At 40.5% G+C, this 23,898-nt stretch overlaps 1 protein-coding gene across 4 annotated transcripts in view; it reads right to left on the reverse strand.

Moving 5' to 3' along the window:
• LOC103468414 (RNA binding protein fox-1 homolog 2-like) overlaps positions 1-23,898 on the reverse strand; it is a 64,711-nt gene that overhangs the window by 3,475 nt on the left and 37,338 nt on the right. For 2 of the 4 annotated variants that reach the window (XM_008415486.3, XM_008415490.3), the window contains 9 exons: positions 20,955-21,122; positions 20,506-20,559; positions 19,630-19,722; positions 7,188-7,275; positions 6,107-6,163; positions 5,862-6,015; positions 3,806-3,848; positions 685-788; positions 500-575 (listed from right to left, as the gene is read on the reverse strand). In XM_008415486.3, coding sequence (XP_008413708.2) covers positions 500-575; positions 685-788; positions 3,806-3,848; positions 5,862-6,015; positions 6,107-6,163; positions 7,188-7,275; positions 19,630-19,722; positions 20,506-20,559; positions 20,955-21,122 — 837 coding nt within the window. Of the gene's footprint in view, positions 1-499; positions 576-684; positions 789-3,269; positions 3,313-3,805; positions 3,849-5,861; positions 6,016-6,106; positions 6,164-7,187; positions 7,276-19,629; positions 19,723-20,505; positions 20,560-20,954; positions 21,123-23,898 lie in introns of all 4 variants that reach the window. The other 2 variants (XM_008415488.3, XR_014088529.1) reach the window with 2 other exon arrangements.

Consider the following 23,898-nt stretch of genomic DNA (forward strand, 5'->3'; position numbering starts at 1 on the left):
AAAAGGAATCGTCTGCCGCTACGGAGACGTTTCATCGAACTGATGAAGGAGCAAATTGAGGCGGGCCAGACTTCAGCTGAAACCAATAAGATTGGACGTAATATAGCAAATTAGCTTTTGTTCTTTTGAATTTTCCACTTCTGTCTGTTTCGGACCATGATGGATTTGGAAATATTGTCAGCGTTTTAGTTGTGGTGGGCACTGCTAATGCTAAAGCACTAATCAACGATCAACATTCTAGAGGATGTGCAACGAGGCTGATGTTTACAGCACAATCCTGCTAACTATGCTAATTGCTAACCTAAGAAGGTAATGGAAGAAAATCGTATGTTGTTTGCAGGACTGTTGGCTCACAGCGTGTGACAAAGAATCGCTCACAGCAGGATGGGAAACAAGAAAAAGTTCTTAAAGAGAAATCTGTATTGGCAAATCCAAACTTTACAAAAACTGGGTAAAAGAAAGTGGCAATAAATCTCTGCTTTAGAGACATGACCCTTACCATGGCTCCCACTCCGTAAGCAGCAGCAGCTGGAGTTAAAGCGTGGTACGGATCTGTGGTGTACACCCGCCCATAACTACAAAAAAACAAAAAAAACAAAGGTTAGAACGTTAATAATTTTCCATCTTCATCTGTGGATAAGCCAGTCCTTGGTCATGCAGTGCAGCCGTCAGGGCCGGCCTCACCTGTCACTGTAGGCGGCAGCTGCAGCCGTTGCTCCGGTTACGGCAGCAGGCTGGGCGTAGCGATATGCGGCAGCGGCGGCGGCAGCAGCAGCAGGATAGCCTCCCTGGAGACACACACACATACACACACACAACTAACTGGCATGACTCCGAGGAGGAAGCGGCTACTGTGAACAGATGATATCATTTGAAAAAAGAAAAAAAAAAAACGAATTTTATCACATGAAAGCCTCACTGTATCCTAAAAATAACTATATACATCAAAACTTAGGAAAAAAAAAAGCACAATGTGTCAGTGTGAGACAGAGGGAGAGACAGAGGTCACTGGAGTGTCAGGATTACTGTATTACCACTGAAGGGAAGGAGGGAAAAAGGTGGAAGACAGAATGTTCTGCTCAGGGAACAAAGCAAAACTCTGAGCGGAGGAGACAGAGGACTCAAATGATGAAGAGAAAAATAGCCTAATGGTGGCTAAACATTACGCTGATGATGATCAGATTCATGTTACAAACGGTGTTCTGTCAGAGGGATTGAGGACAAATAAAGAGATAAAAGAAAAGATGGAAAACAAAGTGAGAACACACTCACACAGGCCCAGACAGACAACAAAACCATCCCTCTGCACCGAGACTCCATGCATGACCCAGAATTACAATTCAGAGTTTAACAAGAAAAAAAAAACAACACCCCCACTGCATTTGAACCTGAGGTGAATGTGAGAAAGGAAACACCAGATCGCTCTCTGAGGCTCCTGTAGGACAAAAAGCAGCAGCAGCAGCAAGAGGAGGAGGAGGAAGAGGAGGCGGGGTTATTAATGGGAGGGAGCGGGGCTCTCAAGGTGGGTGGAGGGAGCAGGAGGAAGGGGGTGGCAGCGACGTAGTAGGCCCGCATGCAGCAGCTGATCAGCGCATGCTTGGCTTATTATCCTGGAAAGGGTCAATTCAGGAAGAACGCATGCTCTCCGCTTCAACCTGGAGGCAGAAGGCTTACAGAGAATCTCGCTAGCTAATGTCGCTAAACCAAACCACAGATCTCTAAATGGACAGACATCACTGGTTAAGTGGGGAAAAAAAAGAAAAAAAGATGGCTGAGCTGTGTTTGTAACACAGCTATAATTGTATTGGGGGAATAAAAAAAACGGTGAACAGTTCTCGGTCACAGTTGTAGCACAGAGGCTGCAGGTCTGGATGCAGCATGAAACGGACCGCCGATATTCACGGGCGCTAGGAAAACCCACCAGGAGTTAAATTAAGAAGATACTTGAGACTCAACTCTAAAAAAATGCTTGTATTTTAATAGTTAAAACAACAGATGTGTATTATTGTGCATTAATGCGCAAACGGAAGCCGTCTTAGCACCGCCGCAGAAGCTAATATCTACAGTTTTTCCTTATTTCCGCTGTTGGGGGTTCAGCCAATCAGCGTCCAGGAAAATAAGTGCAGCTCCTGGATTGGCTGCTTTACAATTTCTGTGTCAAGTAGCGTTATCGCAGATTTTAGATACAGACCAATATAGTCCGATAATCATATTTCATCTGATATCGGACTGATTTCCGATAGATATCGGATCGGGACGCTCCTGGCTCAAAGGTGTTGAAATGCTTTAGAAGAAAACTGAATCACTCCGCATGGTGGAGCCCAACGGCTGAGTTTAGATCATTTTGTCGCTGCTTCGTGACAAAAATTTCGTGTCAACAGTTCAGCTTCGGTTCGACCCGTTAGTGCCAGGTCAGGCGTGTCCAAAGTGTGGCCCAGGGATCATTTGTGGCCCTTGAAGTTACTTTGTTTGATCTCTTTATCACAAGTCAAGAACAGTAAAAATTTGGCCAATGAAATGAAAAGGCTGATGCAAAAAATTTGGAAATTGCCTGTTTTTCTTTTAATAATGCAACAGCTGAAAGCCCTTTAATATTTTGGATCTTTAATGCTATACTGCTTTCCTAAAAAATTTATTAATTGTTGAGCAATTAGATCTAAAAAAATAAATAAAATGAAATAAGTTGCCAGTTTGGACACCACTGTGCTAGATGCACTCAGTAGGGCCGCCAATAATCGTGCAACAGGTAATTTTGTGTTTTTTTTTTTGTTTTTTGTTTACTTTTACCGCTGATTAAAAGGAACTCAAAAATATTAGCAGTAAAATTTATTTTACAAAAACTGAGACCAGCACAGTAACTCTAATGCAAGTATAAAAAACCTCCAACAGTAAATGAAGGATAAAAATAAAATTTTTGCCAACGGGAAGATCGAATAATTTTAATTTTATTTCCTGAACAGCCAACACGTTCTCTTTTGAACAGCTTATGACAAAAACTTTAAGCAACATATATATATATACATATATATTTTAGTAGTAATAGTTTAGTGAACAAACAAAAAAGTTCCCCTTTTTCCACAACTGAAAAGATTCAGTGAGTTAGTAGAAGAAAAAAAAAAGAAAAAAAAGGAAAAACTCCAAAGCATTTTTCTCAACAACTAGAAGACGACGACATGTTCCAGATCAGATCAGAGGATGATTCTTAAGATCAGAGGAGGTAGTAAAGTCAAACAATGCACACTGGAGGTTCGATGGTGAGGTGACCCTACCTGAGGCAATCTGGGACTAAGGACTGAGTCCTGTAACACTAGTCTATAGAGAGAACAGAAACAGCCGTTGTCAACCTGGATACACACACACTCACACACACTTACACACACTTACACACGCTCTCAAACACTGATGCGCACTGCAGCATCCGCCCACAAAGCAGCCTTTGTAGTGGTGTTTCAGATCCTCCATACTATGATCTCTTATTTTCTCATAATCAGCTCATGTTATTTTTAAACCCAGACAGATCAGTGTGTGTGTGTGTGCGTGTGTGTGTGCGCGTGTGTGTGTCACCATTCTTTTTTTTTTTACTACAGACAACAAAAGCCCTCCAGCATGAAGTATCTTGCAAATTATTGATGCGTTTGAGCAGTTTCACCATCATACAGGCAGCTCTGTGCGGCGCATGACTGAATGCACATGCAGAATCACCCCAAGAGGGAAAAGGAAAAAAAAACAAAAATAACAGAGCAGAAAGAAGGCTGTGAAGGCAGGGACAGAGATGATGTGTCATTTCGGAAGTGAGTTTACTTACATATAAGTCTGCAGCTCCGTAAAACCCATCCTGATACACCACGCTGAGAGCAGGGGGAACGAGGAGGGGGGCGGACATGGCAGATGTACAGAGAGGACGAGGGAAGCGGAGTGGGAAGGTACAGGAGGGGAAGGTGTGGTGGAGTGGAGGGAGGGGTGCAAACGGAGTGGTGCACAGTCCCCAAAAAAACCCCAAGGTGGATGAGGATCACAACACAGCATAAACAAAGAGAGGGAACAGAGAGGAGAAAAAACAGAGAAAAAAAAAGTGTTATTTCACACCCATGCAGCATGCAGAGGAAATACAACTTCCACTTGAGCTCCACGAGTGCAGCTGGAAAAATTTACGTTTCAGTGCCGGGGCAGGGCCGGTCCAAACAGTTTTAGGGCCCTGAGCGGGTTTTCATTTGAGAGCCCCATCAATAACAACATGTCAACACCAAATGATTTATTATTAGCTTCTCTGATACCTGTTATCATTAGCATGATTTGTAATTATCTTACATAATGCCAGTGTTACCATGGCTATTAAAGCTGCAGTATGTAGCTTTTATAAATATATATATATATATATATTTTTTTTTTTTCATATTTGTTAAAGTTATATCATAATGATCAGACAGACTATCTGAAAAAAAAACTCCTCTACCTTCTCCCAGTGCTCCCAGTACTAACTGCAGAAACAACCAATCAGAGCCAGGAGGAGGGGCTTAGCGCTTCCAATCACGTTTGTGCTCAAGTCGAGCCAAAGTTTATTTGTAAAGCACATTTGCAACTTCCTCAGCTGACCAAAGTGCTTCACAACAAACGTCACGGGTAGATAAATGATAAAACAGAAAACATATATATATATATATCCTTTTTTTCACAGATTATCTGTCTCATGTGATACCGACACAATATGACAGTTTTAATGAGTATGGAAAAAACATGCTTGTGTAAAAGTTTCATACTGCAGCTTTAATTTTAACCATGCAGGAGTAACAACCACAAAAAAATTGGCTTTTGAGATGCAGAGTAGTATTAAAGCATTCCATACTATTTTATTTTTAAAGTAACTTCAGCCCATAAACACCAAATTTACAGTAAGTTAACAAGTTTGATATATCATTTTTTCCCAACAGTAGCAGCAGCAGCCAACAACAGAGAAGAGATTAATATGTATATTTTTGTGTACCAACTATATAACAATACAGACATTTTGTCCATATAGTTGACAATATTGAACTATATTGATATAGTTCAATATTATTTTAAATATATGTATTTATTCATGCTGGATTGGTGTTATTTTGGCCCCTGCGGTAGTGCGGGGGCTTAACTCGCATCTGCCTTGGGCCTGCTCTGCTCCCGGGCCAATAAGTCAAGTTTAATTAACTAAAACGTGACTGTAAAGTGCGACTGTTCCCCTGCTAGGAGAAATGCAATAAACGGCCTCTCTGATTGGGCCGTTTCATAGTGAGTGACGCCTGGAGGTGGAGCCAGTTTGGAGAGGGTATTTCCTGCATCCTCCAATTTCCATCTTCCCGAGCCGAGTTTAATCATATCACAGCAAGTAACAGCTAGGCCGTAAATCATTCAAATCTGCTTTGATTGCAGTGGAAATGCAGCAGCGGACCCCCCTCCTCCCCCCCCCCGATTAGCCCCGTCATCACAGCACAACGACATGCATGGTACACAGAGAACAGACCGAGGCAAAACTGGTTCGTCTGCAGCTAAACCTGTGTACAAGGTGACTGTGTTTTGCATCTTGTGTGCGCTTATGCAAATCTGCTGACGGAGGGCGTCTGTTTATTCAAATCAACCCTCAGTGGTGCAATCCAATCAGAGCGCAGCGCTGCGTTGCGACTGCTTGTGAGCAGACTGAAAAGAAGCGGAGAGTGACGGCTGACTGAGTGTTTGAGTCAGACGGAGACCTGGGCGAGCAGATTCGTTCAAGCACCACACAAAGCCGACCAGATTTAAAAACTGACTAAGATTTAATTCCAGATGTCCCGTGTTGCTGCACATATGAAGTCAACAGCTGCTGTTGACAAAAACAGGCAGACTTTCATTACCCAGGGTAGGCAGGGATGGCGGGCTGAGGCACGGCCGCCCTGACGGCACTGTAAACGGGCCGGCCTCGGCCTCTGAGGTGGGCACCACGGAACGCCGCCGCCGCCGTCGTGGCTGCCGCCGCCGCCGCTGCGGTTGGGTAGGGAAACCCAGGGACTGGAAGGATATAACATGGGTTTGTTGAGGACTCTGGTGATGAAGGTGAGAATGTCGCTGCGATCACTTGGCAGACGGAGGACGCCCTTACCTGCGTAGATTTCTGGGCCGTACACCGCTCCCACCATGGGACTTAACTTCCACCCTGCTGATTGGTTACAGAGACGGGCAAAAGGCAAGCAATAAAACAAGCACTTTTAAAAACTTTTACCTTTACGTTCAACATATAGAAAATGTTACAATCTGCCTAAGTACTCCAATGCACCACTTTCACTTTGTACAGTTTTATTTGCTTGGTGTTTATTACTGCAAACAGTGATTCACCAAGGCTCTATTCCAGCTGTGGCCAGCATACTCCCAAACATTAACATAGCAGATGTTACTAGCATTGTGACTAATGTAGCAACAGGTGGTAACTACTAAATTCCAACTCAGTAAAACCTGTTGACAGATGTTAGCCAATAGGCGATTAGTAGCAAGTTCGCTAATGCTAGCTAGCATACTATCTGCGTTCAACACAAAATACAGTGCTAGCTGTTATAAAAATGATGTTAGTTGCATGTTAGGAAATGATAGTATGCTAAATTATAGTGTTTAGCTTGTTAGCTAGAAAATTACCAATTTTCGGCTGCTAAATTCCAGCACAGTAGAGAACATTAGCTACTGTTAGCTAACATGCTATTAGAAATATGTTCTATATTGTGATTTAACCAGTTAATTCTGCTTTTTTCTTCCATGCTGGTCTGCTGACTCTTCAGTTTTAAAGATACCTCTAAAAAAAATAATAATCGACTACAGTCGGTTGGTGTGCTTTATTTCAGTTTCACCACCACTTTTCTCTACATTTTTCTGTTCTTATATTTTTTTTACAACTTTGCACTCTTTTTACCAAAGACTTCTGCTTTCAGTTCAGCTGCTTTACCAGTTCGTTTTAGCATCATAGCATCATTTTCTGAAGAAATTTCTTTAATATATAGTTTATGATGATGCGATAGTTTTATTCTATGAGAGCTTAAACTACTGCACACATTGTTTTAATATGATAGTATATGTACGAGCGTAATTAAACATTTTGAAGGAAGCAGAGAGGACAAAGTGGGAATTTCAGTTCTCCTGCCTCTCCCTTTGGGTTTTTTAGGTTCGGTGTTAGCGTGCGTCACTGCGGTTGTTACCATAGGGCAGCGTGCTGAGAGCCTCTCCATTAGGGTAAGGGCTGACGATTTTCTTGTTAGTCATCACCCTGGCGGTGGCATTATTCACCTGGGGGGGCGGAGGAGCAGACAGTCAAGCGCACAGACAACAGAGGAAGAGAAAATTAGCACACAAACTCAAAATTTAGGCCAAGGCTGATGTGTAGCTTGCTTTTAACACTGTGAAGATAATTAACGTGCATATTGCTGATTATGATGCCTCCCTCTGACAATTTTATTTGGTGTGCCATTAAAAATGATTATATAGAACATTTAGAGCGCTGGTTGATTTCCTTGTGTAAACATCTACTTTTCATGTTTAGCGATTTCAGTCTGAAGTTTGTTTTGAACCTTAATGATGCCATGAGGGACGTTTCTAAGGAAAACATTACAATATTTCTACTTAAACGGGAGGAATGTCACAAATTGAGCTATATAGAAACACATTTTTTTTAGTGACTGGGCTATTTGGAAATCTGATGGTTTTTGCCATCAGTGAAATCATCAAACTTATAACGGTTCAAGCTAGCAGCAATAATTTTCTCTGTAGAAGTTTTACTGATGGAAGAAAACTCAGTTAGATATGCGTGAAATCAGAGTAATCTGTAAAATCATAAGAATATTCTAGAAAAGAAGCTGTACTTAATACAACTCTGCATTATGACTGCTAGAAAAAAGAGAGCATGACTTTCAACAGAAAGGCTAAACATTTTATAGCTTATTTTCTATTAATCTTTTGAGTTTTTAGCTTCTGTCTGCCATGGACAATTCTGGTTCTGCAAAAGTTTGTAATTTTGAAAAAACTAATAGTTAAAAAAATCTCTGTAAGAAATTAACAGAGGCTGAGGTGTACACATAGCAATGCTAACCATGCTACTAGTTCTATATCCTAAAAAAAAAAAAAAAAGCTAAAGAATCTGTGGGTCATTTTCTTCATTGTTTCTTCCTCTAATTTGTAATTTTTTTAATGAAAATTTGGAATTTGTTAATTTATCATGACTAGAAAGGCTAGAAAAATTAGCTGCTAGTTATGGTTCTTAAATACAAGCTAGCTAAAATTTGTGTAAACAGGTCAAAACATAAAAATTGTAAACTGGGAATAGATCACAAATTTTTGATTGGTACATCGGTACAGCATCACCTTCCAAAAATAACGGCCCAAGTCATTTTTTGACCCAAAAGAAAATTGGCAAAAAAATGACTTGGGCCTTTTTTTTTTTTTTTTTTTAGGAAGGTGACGATATAACACACAGAGAGCTGTAGAAAGTAATAAGCCAGTAATACTCTATTCTCTAATATTTTAGATCCTAAACAGGACCTCATTGTTATCTAGTCTTCAGCATCAGTAATAAAAATAAATAAACTCTGCTTTATTACAGAATGAGAGCATTAGCAGTCAGGGGTTTGGTCCATAACCAATAAAAAAATCTTTAAAATTTGCCCACATAGCAACATTAAAAGGTCGAGTTAAACACCGACAAAGGCACTAAAAGTGAAGCATTGTGTTTAAGACAACAGCAGATTAGGTCTGCTGTTTGGCTGGCTTAGCGTCAGACTTATAAGATCGCGCTTAAATTGTCAAAAGAAACTTGAAACAAGAGTAAATATCTAGATTTCTGAGATCATGTCTGAGCAGGATGTTAGGAGTTATGATCTACCTCTGCAGACATTAAAACGTCACGGATGTGCAGTTAAACTACACATCACCAGAGGCGACTTGACTCTGTGTCTGTTTGTGGGTAAAAGTGTATGGAGGTTGTTAAGGTGGTTTTCAGTCATGCAACAAGAAGCAAGCTGTGCAGTGAAGTTTCTGTCGGTGGTTCTGAAGGGATGTGTGAGGGCGCGCAGCAAAGGAAACCCAGCTGTTTATTTTTCAGCATGCGCAGACTAACAAAATGGGGCTCTCATCGAAGCTGTGTGTATGTCCTGTGCATGCTTCCTGCTTTTTTTCCTTTTAAGGTTTTCTATCAAAGATGGCTGATAATCTCCTTTCTGAGCTTCAAAGGCTCACACTTTGGTTCCCTTGATGTTTCCTCGTCTCCCCTTTGATGGGCTTTAAGAGAGGGAGACTGTGGTTCTCCGTAATACGCCGTCCTGTCTGAGCACGCTGCCCAAGTTGCACGTTTTGACTGTTTGGGAAGCCAAAGATTAACGACCTTTTGGCAGAACTCACAGAGAGGGTGTGCTAGCATGCGGCAAATGGAGGAGAGAGACGGGGTCGAGGAATGAGCGCGTTTGAGCACGCACACCCACACACACCACTCTCCCATTTAGAGGGGGAACCATTAAAGCCTCGGCTGCTGTTCGCATTGCCTCGCCTGGTGAGTCACGTTCTTTTTCTGCAGAGCTTCATTCAAATGGAAATGAGGTTTACCTCATTTTTCCCTCATCGCAGATGTCAAGGTCAGGGGCGAATGACTCAATTAGCCTAGCTAGCCTGCCTCACACAGCTGTCCAGATGTTGCAGAATGGAAACGTTGTGAGAGAGGAATCAAGAAATCCCTTCAAATGGAGGAGCGTTTTCTATATGTGATCAGCTACCAGTTCACTTTAGTGGATGTAAATGGTGGGTCTGTATACGGCGCCTTGCAAAAGTATTTACACCCAATGAACTTTTTACTCATTTTGTGACATTGCGACAAGTACTATTTGTAATGTTTTTTATCTGGATTTTATGTGGCAGACCAACATAACAAAGAAAAACAAAAATGATGAATGGATATTAAAATATTTGAACAAAACTAATCTGGAAAGTGTCGTGTACATTTGTATTCAGTCCATTTAAGGTGATACTCCTGAATAAAATCCACAGCAGCCAATTGTATGGAGCTAAATAGGAGCAATAAAGTTTGCTAAAACATTTGTTTTTTAAAGTAAACTAAAAAAGTTGATTTAAAACACACACAAAAAACAAACTAAAGAGAAAAAAATCGGAAACTGAAAAAAAACAACTTTGAATCTGAAAAGTAGACTTAAACTTATTTTTCAATTTCAATTTTTTTTTCATTTTCAAAGCTTTTTTCCCCAACTTGAACTTTGTTTTACAGTTTCAATGTCTTATTTTTTTAACCAATTTTATGGCACTAATTTAGCTCCGTACAATGGCTTTAAGACATCGCCTACTTTGCACACAGAGTCCACGTTTGTGCTTTAATTTTAGAGTAGATGCAGCTGTTGTTCAGCTAAAACTGACAAGACGGGCTTTATACTTTATTGAAATTGACTAAATGATGCTGTAGCTCCTACTGCACAGATTTCTTCAAAGAGCTGTAGAAGCTGATGGCCATGGGCGGGAATTGTCCTTTTTTTTCAGCTTGTTGAGCTTTTTTTAAGTCACTGGATCTGATGCCGTTGGTCTAGGAGAGACTGCAGTTTTCTGTTGGATCACCGATGTTTCAGGTCTAATGAAAACAACTAAAAACGATCAAATATACGTTGAAAACAACGTATAGTTTTCACATCATGATCTTGCGCTACTTTGGTAGTTGGTCCATCACATAAAATACCAGTGAAATGTATTGAAGTTTGTGGTTGAAGCAAAATCCAGTGACGTATGAATACTGTCCCAAGGCACTGCATATGTACACAGTGATAAGTGCATTTAGGTCATGCATAACCAATGAAATGGGACATGAACACATGCAAATCAACAGAGACCAATATGGAAGGCAAACTGTTAATGATTTTGAAAACATTCATCCTTTCTCATCCCACTTTTGCCCTCCCAGTCCAGCCTGGCCGATAACTCCGGACAAATAAACCCAAACTAAACAAACAAAAATAAAACAAAAACCCAAATCACATTTCCATATGAAACCAAACTTGTGGGGTTTACGTACCTAAAAGAATAAATGCAGTTTTAAATGAAATACAAAAAGAGAGGGAGAGAAAGAGGGGGGTGCAAAAAACATTTGTTTGACAAAATTAATAATCATCTAAACAAAAAAATTACACACAGCCATATACGGGCGCATCACATGACCCAGAGTGAGTTACAAACTAAATCAACCAAAAAATAAAAATAATAATTCTTAGCCAATCAGCAAGCTTCGGATGCAGAATAGAGACCAATCAAAACAATCGGAGCACTCCCACGTCAAACACATAAGAGACAAAGATGAGACGGGAACGTTAGGGGTGAGGGATGCAGGTGAGAGGTAAAGAGACAGAGCCAGTCCGTATTCAGAAACAGGGAAACATAAAGATGGAAAAAAAGAGGGAAAATAAGTTTACACAAGCAACACAAGAAAAAAAAAAATCAATAAATTACTGTTGAAAACGTATATATACCAAAGTGCATCATTCAAATAAAGCAATTACATTTGGTGACCATTCTCCTGAAAAAATCTCATCATATGTGGTGGGTTGAGAAACAGAGCACCAAAGGATGGAGGGAACAGAGAGACAGCGAGATACAGAGGGAGAGATAAAGGTAGCAGAGGAAGAAAGAAGCAGACAGAAAGAGAAAGAGAGGAAGAGAGAGCAATTCTCATTCCCAAAAAAAGGAGGAAAGTAAAAAAAAACAAACAAACATGAGACACTTTGCCAGGCATTAAAATTTCGTGTCACAAACTTAGGACCAGTACACTGTAACTACTACTACGACTACTAATACACAGACAATCCACTACAAGAAAACCAAACCAAAAAGAAAAGAAAATGGCAGCAGAAAGACCCAAAACAGCAAAGGTAAACCCCATATCGGTTTAGAGATGCATATGGTTAGAAAAAAACAAAAACAAAAAGCTAGCTTGATCAGGTGAGTGACCAGAAGTCAGTTGCACCAGCTCTTCATTCTCTGAATATTTTTGAAGTTTAATAATCTGAGTTGCTTTAAATTAGTCCATGTTGGATAAAACAAGAGGCATGACGACATTTTGTGGCACCACATGAAAAACAAAAACCCAAGTAAAATCTGCTTTGTGATACGCTGTAAAATTATTGTCACAACGTGACTTGATCTAGTAAAGTTGTTGTAAGCTAACATAATGAGCCCTAGATATAAAGAACACTAAGCTGCAAAAGTGCTAAAGAAGCTTTGACCACTTTAAATTATTTGTGTGGAAGCATTTTCAGTGGCAGGTGCAAAAAGGAAACAATGACATACAATGTAAATGATTTTTAAGCGATGCGAGAATACAGCATCTGGCTAGTGCTAAAGTAGGAAAGCACCAAAACAAACACCGTCAGTGCTAAGCTAAGGGGGGCTCAGAGTCTGAACTTAAATTCAGTTTGGTACTTGGTATAAAATAAAAACAATACAAAAAGAAAAACATGAACACCCTGCTAAGCGCAGAGAGAATAGCACATCTGGCTAACTATTAGCCGCTAATGATGCCAAAGTTAGCCTGGGTGCTTAACCAGAGGGCTATTTAAGAAGTTTTTTCACAAGTCTGAACAGCTTTTGACCATATTTACTTAAAATGTTCAAATATGTAATAGACAATTTTACACTTCACAAACTTTCGCTATATATAACTCTACACTTTCTGAAAAAAACAAAAAAAACAAAAAAAAAACCTTCTATTAATGCTCATTTTGCATTAGAACTAATTCAGAACAAGACAACCAAATATTTTTACATTTACAGACGAGGCAAACATGGACACAAATATCTTCTGGGATATTATTTACAGATTTTGAACACAAAACTCGGTTTGTCATCTGTAAAAGTGCTTTTTTTCGGTGCATAAAAAACGGTGGAAATTGTTAAGTCCAAGAAAAATACAATTACAGCTAAGTGTATCATTTTTGGCTTAATGCTATTTAAAGCAATAAAAGGTCATTTACATTTCGTCTGAAAGTTATGACTAAGTTTGACAATCAATATTCAAAAATATTTGGTGTAACTAAGCTAACTGTGAAAACAACTTTGCATTTGATAAAACTGCTGCAGCTTGTTGAGTGTATTTAACTAAAGATCCTCTTGGTTCTGCTGTCAGGCAAAACAGTAGATGACTGCGAAATAAGTGGAAGAACAACTGGTAAATTAACCTTTAGTGGAGCAACCAAGTAAAAAAACAAAAACAAAAAAACTGGCAAACGGTATGAACAAATTTATGAAAAACTGGTGCAACTCAGATTTAGAGATTTCTAATTTAAATGTTCATATAAAGTGAAATTAAAATGATTAAAATTTACAGTGCCTCGCAAAAGTAGTCAGAACAAATGAAATATTCCACAAGATGTAACTTTAAAAACACTTTTTTGGCCTCAATTTGCTGTCTATCCTGTCAACATTTTGCCATCATGTCTTTGCCACATATTGTTTGTTTCATAATTTCACTCATTTTCCGACTACTCCACATAAAATCTAATAAGAGCACAATAAAGCCTGCGATTCTCATGCAGAAAAAGAAAAAGTTCAAGAAGTTTGAATTCTTTTACCAGGCACTGTAGCTATTCAAAATGTTCCTCTCGTTGAGATCATGTTGTACAAATTTATAAACTCCTATAAATTTTTTATTTTTTTTTAAGTCAGGCAGGGGCGTCACGGCCTCGTCTGCCAACGCGGTGCACCAAGCGCCGCGTCTGGCCTCACGTTAGGACATCAATCATACGCCTGCGTGAAATCCTTTCCTTTATCAGCAGAATCTCAAAGTCTCAATGGCTCCAACTGCTAAACGTTTGAAATATCTTTGCCTAAAGCAAACAGGCCAGTTAAAAATAAAGAAAGAAAAAAGGAAAGAAAAAAAGGAAATGAGAGCAGCCTTATTTGCCCTGCAGATTTGCATTCGCTGAAAGAAACTGTGGGCAGCAACAGGGAGCAAAGCTTCACATCCTTTCTGATGGGGTTTCATTATACGAGAAGATGAATGCTGCACATATCGAGTCCAATGGAGAATTAATGTGTCATTGCATAGAAGGAGGTGATTACATTCAGTCATTCCCAGTGAGGTGTTAATGACGTAGTGTGAACAGGGTATTACACTTAGTTAAACATGTCATGTCCACCTGTCTGTGCGTATATATATATAGATATGTGTTGCGTTTACTCTTAAAGGGGCCAGACACAATAAAAAAAATCAAAAATAAAAAAAATAAATCACACGTGGAGATGTCATGGCGCTCGCTCTGACTGCACTAGCCTGGAAAGAATACTGTCAAATGCCTTCTTTTCAAGGGATCAGTTCAGTGATAGATGTTTGTACACAACTTACCGTTGCCGAGGAAACAGCGAGTGGTTACCGTGGAGACTGACAACAACACACAGAAGTCGTCAGGGAAACAGAAAAAATATAATAAATAAAGGAACAAATCATCCTAGGAATAAAAGAAACCTAGTTGTCCCCCTGATTGCCAACATTTGAAAAATAAAAAAACAAACAAAAAATTTAAAAGAAAACCTGACTGCAGCAGTGTCAGCTTAGAGCAGACTGAGGGAGAGGAGAGAGGAGAGAAAAGGAAGAGAGGGGTGGGGGGGATGCTAACTCTCAACGCTCAAACCACCAGTTTGACCAGTAGCAGATCTGGTTCACTGGAGAGGGTGATTAAAACAAACATCGTCCACCACAAAACAAGAACAGCAAAATGAGTTTGTTGCTATCGGTTATAAGCGAGAGCACTTTTAGTAAGATGAGGAAACGATTCTCATTCTAGCAGTGAAGTTACAGCATGAAGGAGAAAGTGTGTGTTGGGACACTGGGCTAAATTTACCATCTTTTACCAGTCACCATGAAGGCAGTCACTACAGTAAAAAAAAAAAAAAAAAAAAAAAAAAAAGAAGCTAAAAATAAAATATGAGAGTTTGGCAAAGATAAGGAGAAAATAAATTTAAAAAGCTACATGTTAACGTCAGATAAAATGAAAATAAAAAAAGACAAACATGACTGGCAAGAAGATCACAGAGGTTTGTGTGAGAAAGAATGAGTCAAAACAGAGAAAAAAAGAGAGAGGGTTGAAGAGGACAAAGGTCGCACTCTTTTTTCAAACTTTTCTACAATTTTACACATGTACAAAGAACACAAAAATAAGTTCACACTTCAGTCATTTATCATTCCAGAAGGGGGAAAAAAAAGGTCATGCAGGGACAAAAATTTTGATTGGTCAGATTCATCTGCCAAAACAGGACAAAAGCAAGAGGTGCAGCGTACGAAAACGCTCAGTCAAATTTAATTCAAATTTAACTTAATGCGTCCCGTTCAGGAGTCTGGAATGCTTTGGGTTGGACCGAGTCCGCAGGGTCAGGCATGCACAATCGCTTCCCATCCACTTCCACCACAAACATCCATGCAGTGAGGACTGACTGTTCGTATTCACTGACGCCCCACAGCACAACCATCAGCCTGCATGCAGAGCTGCAACACTACCTGTGCACACACAGAACTCAGCCTTCCACCTTTTACTGCTGCGATATCCGACTAAAACTCTGCGCTGCGGAGAAAGCATCACTTTCCTCAACGCTCCGACAACAGCAGATCGCCCACAAACGACTCGGCTCGGAACAGGAGCCAGTCTTCAGGGTCAACAGGGACGTTCTCTCCTCTGGTAGTTACGTTTTTTCCTCCCTCAACATTCCCGATATGAAACTGCTATTTTGGTAGCTTAACGTCTCATAAGTGGTACAAAAAAAAAAAGTTCAACTGCAATAACATTAAACTGATTGATACCTAGTACATGTACTGACTGCACTGATTGCAGTTTTCAGGCCGATCAGCGATCTTTAAAAAAAAAGCCTCAACAACTCAGTTTTTATTTGTTTTTGTCTGAAAAGTTGCTAAATAAAGCAATGAAATCAATAAGTTGGCATCCGTGGGGTGGCTACTGTTAAAGCACATGTAGATGTGATTTGATGGCTGGTTTTCAGATCTTTCAGATCAGAACTCCCAAAATTAAGGAAATCGGAGCTGATTTATTGCTGCACCCATAATGCAGACAGAAAACACTAATGCAACACCACTTAGTAAAATATCTAGGTTTCCTTGAGCAAAAACAAATTGTTTAAATGACCCAGCTGGACTCTCTACAGCTAGCCCACCTGGGAAAATAATAATAATAATGATAACAATGATGCTGAACGCTGGGGTCCCTCAGGGCTGTGTGATCGGTCCACTGCTGATCAGATTATCATACAAAACTGCAGGTCCACGTTTGATGAAAACCTGACTGCTAAATCAGTGGATGATACCATAGAAGTGGAGGAACTGATTAATCAACGTCCAGACATGAAGTCGAACAGTTTCTGAACTGCTGCCACCAGACAGATTGGCACTAAAATGATTCCTTTTATTTACTCGCAACCTTTGTTATACATTTTATCCAATTTGTGTTTTCTTCTATTTTATACATTTCCGCTCCAAATTGTTCAAGATGTCAGAGAAACTCAAACGCATTTGTCTACCATTAGCCACATGAGTAAATAATCTGAATTGATCATCTCACCAAGGTTATTTTCTCTACTACAACACAAATGGTTCAGTAAAGCCCATGCCTAGAGACAATGCTTTGAGAGGAAAATTTGAAGAAATTATAATATTCATAATTATCTTAGGCAAGAAAAGTAATGCGACTATCAGTGGCTTATCCTTAGGCATCCACATGATAACAGAAACAGCCATGGATGGGATGAGAGGAATGAACCGTGTTTGAGAGAGCATCCTATGAGACACTCCATCATGCTTTGTCTGTGTATATATATATATATATATTATAAATATAATTTATGATGAATATGATGTGATGTGATGACAGGAAAGCAGGTAGTGAACTGTAGTTGGGCCACTTACATGGACACATTGGAAGCATACAGGAAACTGACTTCTTCAAAGCGCAGAGTTTTACCCAAGACAGAGAAAAGTACGTTATAACTTTGAACACAGCAAATCAATGTCTACTCTCGTTTTCGTCTAGGCTACAGTACATGCACAACATGGGAAGCCACGACAAAAGAGCTTAGGCAACTCCCACTGACATGCACCGAGTGATCGCGTGGAGCATTCCTTTCTAAACCATCAGGTTTGCTCAGCCTCTCTAAAAGGCTCTGAGGCCATCTGGAGGCAGCTGTGGTCATGCTGACTAAACAAAGAAACTGATAATGACGCCTCATTACTAAAACTAATCCGCCAGAACAAAACAAACATGCAAGGAAAACATCAGCGTCGACGCTACAGGCTCCATTAGCGCACGGCTATCCATGTTAAAACATGAACCATGCACACCAAGGCCTCTTCAGCTAACCGCATGCCAGTGGACAGGGAGGACACAGAAATGGCAAAAGGCCACATGAAGGTATCAGCATACAGTGTCTTGCAAAAGGAGTTGTACTGATTTAGCTTTGCAAACTTTTTTTTTTCTTACATCTACAAATTTGAAGAGATCTGATTTAAAGTGACTATTAACAGGCACTTGATGTCATGTCAGCTCTAAATAGTTTCAATTATACTGAAAACTATTAAATGGAAAAATATAGAAAATGTTGGTTTAGAATTTTTTTTGTTTTCATAAAAAAAAAATGTATTAGAAAACTTTTTTTAAAGAAAAATGTAATGACATTTTTCATTTTTCTTTGTTCTAAAAACCAAATGAGAAAGAAGTTGTTTTTTTTAAGGTGTACACCAATTGATCGGCTGACCAATCAGGCCTGAATCCCCAAATTTTGGACCGATATTTACACAGGAAATCCATCTCATCCACTAATCTCAGTAACCTCCACAACAGTTTGAAAATCAACTGCTGTTCCCTATTTAGCAACTTTTCAGGCAAAAAGCATGAAGAAAAAAAATTGGTATCGGCATAAAATCTGAAAACTACAATCGGTGCAGTCTTAATTTTTTGCCATATTTTATAGCAGTTATTTGTAAAATTTGCAAGGTACCCTTTGTTTTTTTGTTTTTTTAAATCAAGGCATAATTTTTTACAACTCAAAACAAAGATTACATCAAAGGGTTCTTTGGACTGAATTAAACCTGCTGAGGTCTTGCAATAATTTGGTTGACATGAAATCTGAATAAAACAGAGTGAATAGATCCAAGTCCTATTGCAAGACACAGTAACTTGAGGTCTGCATTTCAGAGCTTCTGAACTGCAAGACAAACATTCCACTCGTTCCGTCCAAAACGCGCTTCAACAAAACTCTGAAATCGTGACCAACTCCAAGCAAGAAGAACAGAAAACATCCTCAGTCTCTCTTCTCTCTCTCATGCTGCCGATCGCCCGGCAACGCTACAGACCATCACCACGGGACGCATGCGACGAGACGACTGAAACACAAACACACACACACACACTCTCTTTTCTTTAATTTTTTGCAGATTTCATGCAGAACCCCACGGGTCAAACAAAGACACTCTGAACATGGGTGAGACTGATGCAGGATGAACTGGCTCCGGTGGCATCCGCTCTGCTTGCTGATTGGCTGAAGGTGGAGGAGAGGGTGCGGGGAGGATGAAGGGAGGGAGGGAATCATGTTGCACCGCAGGATGCAGGTGGCTGCCTCTCTTTCTCAACTGTACTGCAGCAGGAGTTTAAAAAAAAAAAAAAAAAAGAAGCATCCAGCCTCATCCATCATGCAGGAAGTGAGTCGCACACGCCCAAAAAGGAGAGTGGGGTGTGGAGGGGGATGGGGGGAATCCCCGTTGTAAGCCCATGCAGAAATCCCAGCTTAAAGTGGTGGATCAAGTAAGATGGGCTGGAAAAAATCCCCTCATTAGAAAACCAAAATCTGCATTCAAACACTCAGCACATGCTTCAGTAGAACAGAAAATGTGTGATTGTATCCAAACAAACCTAAAAAAATAAATAAATAAACAACACACACATTATAACCATTGGAAAAGAATCCAGCGTTGCGTAACAGTGACCATGCGAACGCCAGCATGCTGCTGCTGCAATTACCCATTAGCACCAGAAAGAAAGAGAGAGGAAAAGAGAGAGAGAGAGAAAGAGAGAGGAAAAGAGAGAGAGAGAGAGAGAGAGAGGTGGACCCAATGCCACGGAGGAGAAACAAAAGAGCATCCGACTGCAAACTGCCATGCATCATACTTTCACTTTCACCGGGCTCCTCTCTCATGCCCTCCGGTGGTGGCAGCTACACAAACATCATTCCAGCTGCTGCGTGGAAAATCGGTACATCGGCGTGGCTAACGAGGGGAGCGTCGTCGGGGAAACGAAGCCAAGAGGGCCGACAGGTTGGCGTGAAAACAAGGCATGCTTTTGCTCTCGTTCTTGCAACAACCCCTCCCAAAAAAAATAATCCCAGCACATTTAAAAAAAACAAAACAAACAAAAAAAGAAGGTGAGGTCTCTTTGGATTTTAAACAAACAGGAAACAGATTGCAGAGGACTGGGGGAAGAGGGATACCAGTGGGCTGCATCAGAGCATATCACATAAGGGATGATGGGATGGAGACAGATAGGCAGAACTGATGGAGGAGCGGAGAGAGAAGATGAAGGAGAGAGAGAGAGAGAGAGAGAGGGGGGAAATTACCTCGATTTTACGGCCCTCCACCAGCGTGCCGTGGAGCTTTTCTCTGGCTTTCTCCGCGTCTGCGCTGTTTTCAAATGTCACGAAGCCGAAACCCTGCGGCACACAGCAAGGTTAGAGAGGAAGAGGAGGAGGGGAGAGGAAGGGCGACGGCAGAACGGACCGGGTCCGTTTCTCAATGCTAAAAATATGAGCCAAAACTGTCAACGAAAGAGTACCAACACAATCGTCTCCAATTTAAGTTAAGAATCAATTTGAAAAAATATTCTGAATGCCATCTCAATACCGCTACGCTATCGCCTGTGGTTATGACTGCTGCTTGTGCAACTTTTACTTGTACACGTTTTCCCTCCACCAAATTTTCCTTTGTCATTAGCAATGCCTTCTTAAATCTGCCAACTCGGCAGATTTCCCCATGACTGTGTAGGCCGCAACTTAATATTTTCCTCTCTGAAATGGATTACTGAAAAACAACATCTGTAGTTTGGAAATATAGATGTAGATGCTCCAGAAAGCACAAACAGAAAGAAGCAGCTTTCTTTCATCTTTGCACATGTACACAGAGGGACTTTTTAACCAGAGTTCAAAGGTCAGGCAAAGAAACTATGCCTCGATGCGTCTCATTATTCTTGCAGCAGCAGAGTTTATCGCCGCCGCTCTGTTTTAAATAAAAGCAGGCGGATGATGCAACACATTTTATAAATTTTTTTTGAGTGTGAATACTGCTGAAGTGTGTTTTTTTATTTTTTAATCATACAGTGAGAATCTGGGGAGAAAATCTAATCTGTCAATCAGAGCTCCGACTGCTTTATGGCATCGTGTTCACATCAGAACTGATCTCACCCAGACAAAGACAGATCAGAAAAAGAAACGACTCACCTTTGACCCTCTCTCATTGAAAATAATCTCTACATCCAGAATCTTCCCAAATTGCTGCAAAAAAAACACCAGAAGGCAGAATTCAGTAAATATATATCCGAATAATTGAGCATAATTACACAGTAAAGTCTTTTTGAAGCCTGTTTGGAGGAAGGAGGCTTTCAGCAAACGCACACTAGGGGTCACTGTTACACCAAAGACAATTTTCAGCATTAAACTATGTTTATCTGTTGCTCTGTCCCATTTCCCTCCCCGTGTTTTGCGACTCACGCTAACACACTGACACAGTTAGAAGTTTGGCCCCCTGAACGCATTAGCAGGACCCCCGCGGTCACCTTCCCCTGTGTCCCACTTTCACTCCCTCGCCCGCTCAGAAAGCAGTCATTTCGCCTGAGCGCTCCACCACGCGTCTAGACTGATTTATTGATCCTGCCCGGAGCGGTCCGTACCCCAAACATCTGCCTGAGGTCCGGGTCCCGGAAGCGAAAGGGGATGTTGGAGACGTGGAGGCGCTTGGGGGTCCCCTTGGCCTCCGCGGAGTCTCCTGTTGAGCCGCCCGCGCCTCCTGCAGAACACTGCGCACCCGCCTCGCCCTGAGACGTCTCCTCCGTCTTTCCCTGAGGAGAAATGAGACAGCATTTGTTTTTAAATTGAGATTTAACACCGAAGATTGACAGAAAGCAGAGAATAAAAGTGAAGTAGAAGGAAACTTTTACACAAACATCTGGAAATCCATTCCAAAATAGCTCAAATTCAAGCAGACTGGATGGACGGCGTCTGCAAACTCCAAAATGTTCTATACCATAATCAAAAAAACAAATGAACATACAATTTAAAACTAGATCCCGCTGGTGTTGAAAGCCAAGTAAAATAAATGGGTTTTAAGACGAGCTTTAAAAGTGGACAGTGAAGAGGTCTCTCTGACCTGCAAAGGCAAGTCGTTCCATAACTTAGGGCCCATGACAGAGAAAGCCCTCTCCCCTCTGAGCTTCCTCCTGGATCTCGGTACCTCCAAGAGCAGCTGATCTGCTGACCTGAGAGGCCGATAAGGTATGTAGGGGTGAAGAAGCTCAGAGAGGTAAGCCGGGCAAGATTATGCAGTGATTTAAAAACAAACATAAGAATTTTAAAATTAATCCTAAAATATACAAGCAGTCAGTGAAGTGAGGCCAGGACAGGGGTCACATGCTCCCTCTTTCGAGTTCCTGTCAAAAGTCGTGCAGCAGCATTCTGTACAAGCTGCAGACGTGAGAGCAGCGACTGACTGACTCCCAGATAAAGTGTGTTGCAGTAATCCAACCGAGTCGAAATAAAAGCATGGATCACCGTTTCAAAATGCTGCCTGGAAAGAAAAGATTTCACTGACGCCAATCGCCTTAAATGATAAAAGCTGGACTTAACCACAACTCTGATTTGGCTGTCCAGTGTCATTTTACAGCACAATCAAGTAACTTGTTGTAAAAATGCTGTGTTTATCAAAAATGACTTTAAAAGAAATTTGACTTCCTAATTTAACACCTTGAAATTGGGCATCTGTCTTTTTAAAATATCCTGCCCTTTCTGAAACTCCGCTTTCAGGAACTCATCACAACATGGCTCCCCTATTAACCTTTTAACATTTTTACCAGCATTTCACTGAGAAGCAGCTCCTATAATGAGCTCAGCTGATGCACAGTTCCACCAGGTGTTTGCTGATTGCTGCTGGCTAGTCTGAAGGAGCTGAGCGGTGGAGTCGTGGAAGCTCAAAAGCTTGGAAAGTGCTGTTCTTGGGGAGGAGCCTCGTCCTTGAAGGCGGAGCTAAGTCCACCCAGGTGTTTTGCACAGCTGAATGGTTGCCACGGGAGATTGAAGGATTTCTCAAACATGCATAAAAGAATCAAAGCAACACTCCAGGTATGTTTTTGATGAGGTAATTACAACATGATGCAAGCTCAGAAAAGTCAATTTTATGCAACCCTGCCCTTTTAAGCACCTTTTTTTCTTTTTTTTTTTTACTGGATTGAGGCTAAGGTCTTTGTCAGCCTCTAACAGGCATTTTACATTCTAAATAATCTTTTAATTTTACTAACTCATTTCTTCTGACTTGAATCTGATCAGAGAAGCTAAATTAGTTAAATATTAGGGTGATGTTGAGGAGGCTTTCCAACACTGGGCTTGGAGTTCGTCACCAAAAAGACGCTCAGCAGTTATCAGAAAGGTCTGAGTCCCAAAATGCCGTTAAAGTATAAATCAATTCCAGCATGCCATTCTTATAAAGATGCCAATTAAAACCTAATTTTTATCCCCACAAAACAAATCCCCCTTTTTATATTCTTCCATTACAAATTGAGAAACCCATCTCATTTCCTATCATTAAATTTTATAGATGAATGAGGAATAGTTTTTAATATAAATCTGCCAGAACCATCAATGCAATGACAGCTTTCCATGTTGGGCGAAACACAAACATTTTGTTCTCGCCTGAACAAAGAACCTTCTACCACATGTTTCTCATATCCACTACATGCCTGGTGGTGAAAATAAGCAGGACTTTCTTTCATTGATGGCCTTTCTTTATGGCACTTGTCTCTAAAAGGAAAGATAATTAGTCGCCGTGTCGACAGTGAATCTCAGCAGCTCCTCCAGAGTTACCATTAGCCCGATACTTGCTGTCCTCACCCAGCTGACAGGGCCAGAATCTTTCCTTTGTGTCTTCAGTTCAGTTCATGATGATATTTGGAACAGGGCTGCACCGATTGTCTTCTGGCCGTTCAATCAGTTGATAACAGTGGGGTGACTATTGTTCGGGTTTGTCATGACAGAGCAAAAGGAAGATGGTGGTTGATTTTCAGACCTTTGCGGCGGGAGGTAATATTGGTGAAAAACGTAGGTTTCTCATTTAAATATTGGAAATTCACAGATCAATCAGTGCATCCCTTAAAAAAAGAGCTGTTTATTTCCCTTTCAGTTTTTAGAACATAGGGAAAGACTAGGAAAAAAAAAAAAAAAGAAAAATGTCAAAACTAACCTTTTCCATGCCTTTCTATTTAACAATTGTGTTCAGTTCTTCAACTAAGTTGTGACTAATCGATCGGCCGATTCATCGGTGCACATCTAGTCTCTGTAATGTTCTCTAACAAACCTCTGATGCCTACAGATATATTTATACTCAGAATGTATTCAAATAAAGTAACTACTTTATTGATCACAAAGGGAAATTGGACGCAGGTCGATTTTATTACCTACATTAGGTGACTTCTGAAAGCAACTGATTTAATTTAGGGGTAACAGAGTAAAAGAGGTTGAATATGAATGCTTAAATTCTCTATATAAGAATTTTAATGTAAAAAAAAAAAAAAGATGTGGAAACCTTTATAAATTAAATACATGCTGGAGGTTTTCTGACGGTAGTTC

Source organism: Poecilia reticulata, chromosome 8, assembly GCF_904066995.2.
Source record: "Poecilia reticulata chromosome 8, P_reticulata-male-v2, whole genome shotgun sequence".
In the NCBI taxonomy this organism is placed as follows: domain Eukaryota; kingdom Metazoa; phylum Chordata; class Actinopteri; order Cyprinodontiformes; family Poeciliidae; genus Poecilia; species Poecilia reticulata.